This window comes from Martes martes, assembly GCF_963455335.1.
Source record: "Martes martes genome assembly, chromosome: 9".
In the NCBI taxonomy this organism is placed as follows: Eukaryota; Metazoa; Chordata; class Mammalia; order Carnivora; family Mustelidae; genus Martes; species Martes martes.
Genome location: NC_137896.1, coordinates 126521520 through 126530227, shown reverse-complemented (window position 1 = coordinate 126530227; position 8708 = coordinate 126521520). Strand labels below are relative to the sequence as shown.

Genomic DNA, 8708 nt, shown 5'->3' with positions numbered 1-8708 from the left:
TGTTTTGAAAAGTATTATTCTACTGATGGCTACCTTTAAATTATGTATAATCTACATTTCTTTACCAATCTCAAGCAGAGAAAATTAGTTCCATAAAGCAGGCTCTTTACATATCTTCTTCGGTATTCTATCTCTGAATTTAACACAATGGTAGTATTAAAATGTTTCTGTTTTATGAATGAATAAATTATTAGGTATTAACTACATGATCATAATTCTGCTCTGGGGCCAAAGATAGACTCTGGGGAATGAGATAAAAATTATAAAATGAATGCAAAGAAAAGTAGGAAAGAATTCTTCAGAGAGTGCCTCTATCCCAATCCAGACACTAATTTTGTGTTCTTAAAAACTTACCCATCCTCTTTGCACCTCTAGTTTTCACTTGATAAATAAGGGAAGTGGATTGAAACAGTGTTTTTAACCTTTTTTATGAATTACAGATCCTTTTGAGAAACCTATAAAGGCTATCACTCTTCTCCATAAAAGCTTTATACACATATTATCATGAAATATAAGTTGACATGTTTTATGAGATCATGAAAAGCTTTTAATGTACATATTGTAATAATATGAAAACATTAATGAAAATTTTTATAACATTTAAAGGCAATTATATAATTCACACAAAACACACACGCACACTAAACCCTCTGCGTACTTCATAATAAATAAAGCTCAAAACTCTCAACCCAGGAGAAAGCATTTAACCAAAGTAAGAGACAAAAGATTTATAAATCTGTGAAACGTTTTTGAAATATTAAAGTCCAGTGCCTTCTTTTAAGTTCTCATAACATTTACTTCAGATACGGATGAAGTTGTTTAAGCTTAGCTTTTCTTGACAAACCAATTCTTATTGGTCGACTGCATGTCTTAAGAGGTAGTACTCTTGAAATTCCATGTGAAAAATTACTACCTAAAATATAAGACAATAAAAGTGCATGAGGGAATAAAAATCACTTGTAGTTTCTAAGCTTAAAAAATTCTACTTCTCGTCAACATCTAGCAATATTTTCTGAGTCACTGAGCTAAGTGCTTTAAATGCATCAGTTTGCTTATCCTATCTCCATTTTTAAAATGTGAAAACCTCAGCACAACAGAAGTTAAGTGACTTGCCCACATAAGATAGCAACTAAATAAAATCAACATTCCAGTCTGGCAGTTTGACTTAACAACAAAACTATACAGTTAACTTGATGTTGTCGCGTTAGAAACCAAGTCATTTTTCTACTAGAAGCTTAACTGTAGGTTATAATACAGATTATTATCAACAATACTGCACATATACATTTCACTATTATGTATAAATGGAGGGCTCTGATTTTGAAATTTTTATATAACATCATACGGTCATATTCAAAGTTCAAAGCATTTCATGGACCGGAAAGGTAGGCTCAACTATTCTCGATAATGAAACACAAAAATATCTTTAATTTTCCAAACACTTTTTTAAAAAAATAAACAGTGAAGTACATATGTAAAGCTAAAAATGTATCAAACTTTAAGCCAGTTTTAATCAAGTAGTATGATCTTAACATAATAGCATATTTTACTAAAAATGGTGTAATCAACCTAATAATACTTTTAACAAAAGATAAACGGCATGATTTCTACTAAGCTGAACCAAGTAGAAACTGTGTGTTTATCTATGTAAACATTAATGAAATACAATACAAAGTTTAACTGTATATAAACAGGGCGAAAAAAACTTACCACAAAAATAGTTATAAACCAGTTTATGATACTTTGTTCAACACTAAAAGTATGAAGTTAATTATAAAAATAAGAGAAAAAAACATATTACTAGTTTTTTTCAGTTTTTAGAGAAAAAGGGATTGTCCAAATAAAATTGTTGGATCATTTCTGATGCACTGGATTTGTTTATAAATTAGATAATTTCAGAAATTTATGCTAAGTGAACTTCTTCATTATGAGATTATGATTTCAAAACAAAGCCAGAATTAGTCTACTTGATTACTTTTTCAAAGAATAGCCTTCCTCTTTCATAGTCTAATATAAAAGATACTTCTGGGAATTTTGCAATGGGTAGGAAATCACCAAATCACTTTGTATCAACAGCGGGCCCTTTGCAAAGCATATGCCCTTAAAGAGTCATCAAGTTGTGGCTATGAGGATATGCTTCTTTGTCTTGTTGAAAGATTTCCTCCTTTTATATTATAAGTAAGTTGTGATCCCTTTTATTATTACTGTGCACTGGATTAATTTATTGCTTTGTACTACTTAGCAATTCTAAACGTTCAAGCATTAAATTATTCATTTTAAAATTCAGTGTTAACTAACTGAACTTAAATAAGTTAAAAAAGCAGTGTTTTAAAAAAGCCATAAAATGTATTAGTAATCTTCTAGAGATAATATTAACTCAAATGTTTTCTAAATTGTTGCAAGTCAAAATACAGTCCACAGGCTAGCAGCATCTACGTATGCTAGGAGCTCGTTGGGAATACAGAATTTTAGGGCCTACGGCACAAAAGAATCAGAATCATTGAACAGGACACCCAGATGATCTGTATATACCTTCAAGTTAGGGAAGTTTGTGTGCTAAATGATATATAAAGCAGCGAGTGCACTGACTGGCTGTCATATTTCACCTGTTCAAAATAATTTCAAACTACTTTCATTTTCTACACCACAGAGAAAGGAGAGAGAAACAGAGTGAGTCAGGATGCACTGGAAATATTAGGGGTAGTTTTAACTGGAGGCATCATCATGACAACTGGATAGGTATCAAAAACACTTCAGCATCACTGTGGAGCCAACCATTTCCCAAGGCCTTTAAGATCACACTGCATAAGCAGTCACCCACTCTACCTAGGCAGAATTAGTCCTTGTTTGCTAGCTCTGCTTCTCACCATTTCCCAACTTTTTCCTTACACTATGGATTTTAACAAGTCTCAGGAAAATCACTCCATTTTTATGCACTTTGAATGTAAATCCAAGAGGACTGTCTTAACATAGTACTAAATAACTCTGACTGTATGATTTTTCATGTTTCATGACAAGGCTCTTTTTCTTGTAAAGGCACAATAGAGTATTATGGGTTCAGATATTCCCAACAAATGTAACATTTCTTTTCCAATTTGTGTACATACTCAATTTTCCTCATATATCCATTCCATTATTACAATTATGAGCATGATGACAATATGAGTATGAGCTACCTCCTCTTCTTCCTGTCTATCTCAAAATACTTTCCTAAACCCAATCTCTTCCTGTTTGTCCTAGAAGAAACAACCTATTTCCTTTCCAAGCTAATTCTACGACTTTGCTTTGAATCTCAGAGTATCATTGTCTCAATTATTCCCTTTATTCAAAGGAGAAGAGACTACCGAGGGGCTTTTGACCTTCCAAGGAATGGGGTTAATTTTTAACATTATCTCATTGTAAACTAAGAAGAGAGAAACAGGTACAGTTTTCAAGTGACTGAATAAATTTATCAAGGATACATCCTACTGATGATGAAAGGTCAGGAAAAATATTTTGAGAAATGATGCATGACTAAAGATGTTTTGGTTAATATATTCACCTAAATCATTACTCTTTCTAGATCTAGTCTTGTGGTGTAATACCAGCAATTTCTGACCATATGAAAAAGTCATTTAGAAAACAGTTTCCTAATTTCAACCTTACCCCTACCTCACTCCCATTGGTATTACAAGTTAAAGTGGATATTAGGTTGGGTGAGCCTGGTGGTGGGTTTTATGGAGGGCACGTATTGCATGGAACGCTGGGTGTGGTACATAAACAATGAATTATGGTACACTGAAAATAAATTTTAAAAATAAATTAAAAATTTTTAAAAATTGGATATTAAACTTAGTGTGTTTTATTCAAGTGTTGTAGACCTTTTAGGCAATGGATAAAGTTAGTAGTTTAACTTCTCTTTAGTTTTATTTTTTTAGTACTAATCAAATTTTAAATGTCGTAGTCCTAGATCATGTTAACATATCTAAGTGATAATAATTTTTTAATTACTAAATAAAATATCCATATAGAAAACCCCATAATAAGGAACACAGACAAAAAATATGTAATTGGGAATAACATCTCATCAATGAAAATCCAACTTAGATAAATGTCTTTTTTGGTTTTGCCAATTAATGTTACACACATTAGATGTGTGTATTAGCAAAAACAAAAACAAACAAAAAAAACCACACTTCATCACAAAGTTATTGCAATGCATCACTGCAAATATTGAAATATGGTTTTGTAGAGCACATTTCCCAGTAATATTCTAAGTGGCATTTTAATTTTTAACTGATTTGTAACTATTGGAATTTGCATCAGTAAAATTTAATGGTTACAAAAGTGATAAATCTTTGTATTTATCTTCTCACAACCTGAGGATATTCTCCTCATGCTAAAAAATACAAAATGCAAAAATCATCCCTGAAGGTATTCTAGAAAATAACAAAAATCTTACCTCCCTTCAGTAAACAATTAAATTTTCCTTCAAGATCATCAGAGAAAAAAGCAGGCCTTTTAGGTGATGGTTTTTCACAGTCTGCAAATAAAAATCAATATGTTACAGCAAAAAGTAACTTTTACACAGATGTTAATCCTATAAATAAATTAATTTCTCAAAAATGTTTCCTCCTATTGGCTTCTAATATTAAATAAATGAAGCAGAAGCAGGTCTCATCAAGGCTCCCTTTAAAAAATTCAGGGTATTATTTAGTGTTTGACCAGCCAGCCTTTCATAGGAAAATAATGTGCATCTATAAATATTGTCTTACTCTTTACCTCACTCTCCTTTTTTCAAAAAATTATATATTTGGCCTACACAGAAAAAGGCAACATATTTTTTTCAGTCATGAGAAAAACCGTTTTAATACTAATTTCATACCTTCCTTGGATGTAGAATAAAATTCCTCTTCCAGGGTTCTTGGACAGCTATATTCATTTGGAACTTCCTGTTCTCCACGATCAGGTACTGTTTTCCATTTAAATGAACTTTGGTGTCTTTTGGGCATGTTAGGACATGTTATGGTATCACAGAGCAAGGAAGACTCACATACTTTGTTGACTGTAACCATTTTCAGATCTTTCTTTATCTCCATTTTTACCTCCTCAATATCATTATTTTCTCTAAAGTAATTTTCTTGCCCATTGTTTGTTTCCACGGCACTTAGAATTTTGTTTTCCTTACTAATTTTGTGAAACATATGAAGTTCTTCAAGTACTAAATCAAATTTACTCTTCATCTCACAATCATTCACTATTGTCAGAGCTTCTGTTGATAAACACTCAGCAGTTAAGTCCTGAAAACATTCATTGTTCCCTAGACTCAAATCAGTTTCAAATTGATGATTAACACATTCTGTAGAATCATTCTTTGGATGAAAATGCTTTGAAGTAGCCAACTCACTGTCTTGCAAAACACTCTCATATTCATTTCTGTCAGCTACATTATTTTGATTAACATATTTAGTTTCTTCATGATTTACTTTTTTACTCATTAATGAAACTGGTTGCATAGAAAACATGCCATCCACATAATAAAAATTATTTTTCTCTTCCTTTTCTATATTGATATCTTTGTTAACTTGACAACTGTTCCGTAAACTTTGTGCCATGACTTCTACTTCTGCCTTCAAGATTGAGTCATGTTTTTTTCCTTTGATTTCACTTAGCAAGCTCATAACATTTAGCACTTCAATTATAGTCCTAGGATTGGTTTGTTCACTATGTTTTAAGTCGGGATTTGTTGGTATGGCCTGTTGCCTAATATTGAAGAAATCTTCAAATATGCACTTAAAATTAAAGCTACTGATCTTAGTATGCTCCTGTTTTCTTTCAGTGTCTAAATCTGGGTTGTACATATTTATTTCATAAAATTTCTCATTAATGTGTCTATGGTCATTCTGTATAAATGGAGAGCCAGACTTAACATGTGTCGTAACAGTATTAAGATTACAGTGAACCCAATTTTCCTCATTTATGAATTGTTCAGGAAAACTCTTATTCTTGTAAATTTCTTTTGTCAGAGAAATTTCCTCCTCGTCATCAAAATCCATTAAAGGAGGAATTTTTTCATATATTTCAAAAATTGGAATATGTTTGTTTTTAGTTGTCAGACAAAAGGAATTGATGGTTTTTTTCTTAGACTCTTCAAAAACTTGATCAGTTTTAAATAACTTTTTTTCTAACATAGGTTTCATATCTTCTAATAGTTTTGAAAAAGTTGAAACCCTTGCTAGCTTTACAGTATGATTTTCCTCTATGTTTTTTGAATAATGCAAATGCACTAACCATTTGACAATGCATCTCTCCTCTAATTTAGAATCATTTTCAATTCTCATTAAAGATTCACAGTTACTGAGCAAAGAAGTTATGTTGTTTTTCAATATGTTATTTAAAGGTTCTGAAACACTAGTTTGTAAATGTATGCATAACATATTCTTTCTAATGACATTCATATTCTTAGTTATTAGATTTTGAAGATCAATTTGCTTTTTATCCTTGAAAATTTCACACCAGATTAAAATATTATCATCTTTTTGATTTCCTGAAATATTTTCATGAAAATAAAAAATTGCCATAATGAAACTTCTAAAAATATTGTTTAAATGAAAGTCTTTTTGTGTAGTGTATTTTAACTCTAGCATATTACTGTTTTCTCCCTTACCATTTAACCAAAAAAAAATTATTAAAGCCTTTTGGCTACCAAGTGTTCCTATCATGAGCGGTTTTGGTTGTTTTTCATGTGTATTCATGGCTTTTGGATAGTGATAATCTTCTTTGCTTAAATTATCTATTTCTAATAATTGTAAAAAATTCATTTTTTCTCCAGTTGTCTTAATATTTTCACTTTGAGTCTTGTAATTATCCATAATCCAACAACTTGCCCTCTTTTTTCCCAAAACATGTCTAATGTTACAGTCCTGGCTTTGAGATTTTTCTGATCTGGTAAAAATGTAAATGTCCAGGCATGTTTCTACTTCTCCCAAGTTTGCATTCCTTAGTATTATAGTGAAATCCTTTTCAGAGTCTGTTACATCAGATATGATACTACTGTGGTTATAGTAGTTTAAACTGATCAAGTCTTTTTTTCTCACACAAATATTTTGGTTGCTGAGTGACTGGTGGTTACTTTCATAGCATGCAGAAAAAATATTTTCTGCATCGGCTTCCACAATGTTTTTATCATCCTGTAACTTTTGCTTCTTAACATCAGGTCTATTTTTGGACCAGTAAATGTTTGTGAAATCCCTAACATATGCCTCGTTTTTGTCATTCTTTTTCTTTGCTATTTCCTTTAAATAGACGGAGGACATTTTGCTATTTAAATCAGTTGGAAACACGGGGATACTTATTGTGCTGCTATCTCTAAAATAGCTGGGTTTGGCAATTTCTATGCTGGGCTGGTTTTGAGATTTTGATATATTTAGTGTTGATGCTGAAATGTTATTTTCTTTTTTATTTGATGGCATAACACTGTCAACTTTACATCTGTTCTTAATATCATGAAATGTTGATTTGGTTTCCTTGCGAAAGGTAACATCCCCAAATAGGTTTTCTGTCTGTTTTACATAACAATTGTCTTCCTGAATATTGTCTCTCCCTTGGACTAAATATTGTTTTCCGTCAGCGTCTTTAACTCCAGGTAAATCGTGTATAGAGGAGTTGGGCAGCGGCGAACCGGCCTCGGCTTCAGCGCCATCGCCGCAGTGCGCACTGAAAACCTCTTTGTCGCACAGTCCTGCTTCAGGAGACCTTCCAGAAGCCCGCAAACCGGAATCAAAACTTTGTGAGGGGAGAGACTGCAAATAACCATTCATCTCAGATTTGCCATTTTGGCATCGCGGATTTGATATCTGCTCCCCACTGACAGGTTTCCCCGCAGACGAGTCTGTGGAGTGATCAAAAATCACGTTAGTTGAAACAAAGGGCGCCCTGAAGGGTCTGGGCGACAACTGCCAGACTTTTTCCACCTCAGACAAGCGAGGCACCAAAGGGAGCCTCCACTGCGCCTCGGAGGCACTGCCAGGTTCCGTTAGACGTGGCCGCTTACTACTGGGTGGCTGGGAATCAGGGTCCTCGGCAGGCGGTAAAAAGCAGAGAGGTTCCCTGAACTCGGCACCCCGCGCGCTGGAGTGTGTGAGGGACATGACAGCGAGCCGAGATGTTCTGAGGTTCCGGCGGGCTGGTCTTTTAGTAGGCTCCAGGCGACTCCGCCTCACCCCAGCCCTCGACGCCCTGGTCACGCCCCTGCCACGCCCCTTGAGGCGCTTTTGACCCCAGTCTCAGGGAAAGCCCCGCCCTTGCCACGCCCCTGCCACGCCCCAGGGATAGGCCCCGCCCCCACTCTGCCCTCCGCCGGGGAGCTCGTAGTCTCTCCCTCAAAGTACAACGTACCGAGGGCGGTTACGTTTTCTATTTTTAGCGCCTCTTGCTGGTGCCTGGACCGTAGCGGCTCTTAATATTTTCTTCCCTTTGGTAGAATTAAGGGAAAGGTCAGAATCTCTCTCTCTCTCTCTCCCTCTCTCTTTCTCCCTCTTTTTAAGTTTGAAAACAGAAACTTTATTTTTAAAAATTCTAAAATTCTGTTTACCTCAGAAGCGGCTTCTCCACAGTTGCTCTAGAGGGTCTTCTCCTTAAAAAAAAAAAAGTGTAGTTTTGTGAGCGCCGGACCAAACCGCTCCGTGTCTGGAGTAATTTTTAAAAAACGCTCTTAATCACCCCGGTAG

The 8708-nt window shown here is 34.2% G+C and overlaps 1 protein-coding gene across 1 annotated transcript; it reads right to left on the bottom strand.

Annotated features, from left to right (window-relative positions):
- Positions 1-794: 794 nt before the first annotated feature.
- On the bottom strand, positions 795-8129 carry RAD51AP2 (RAD51 associated protein 2; the record flags this gene model as incomplete). The annotated part of the gene is made up of 3 exons (XM_080814256.1): positions 795-913; positions 4442-4522; positions 4865-8129. The coding sequence occupies 3 exons, from the start codon at positions 8127-8129 to the stop codon at positions 795-797; spliced, it is 3465 nt and encodes a 1154-aa protein (XP_080670382.1).
- Between the last annotated feature and the right edge of the window lie 579 nt (positions 8130-8708).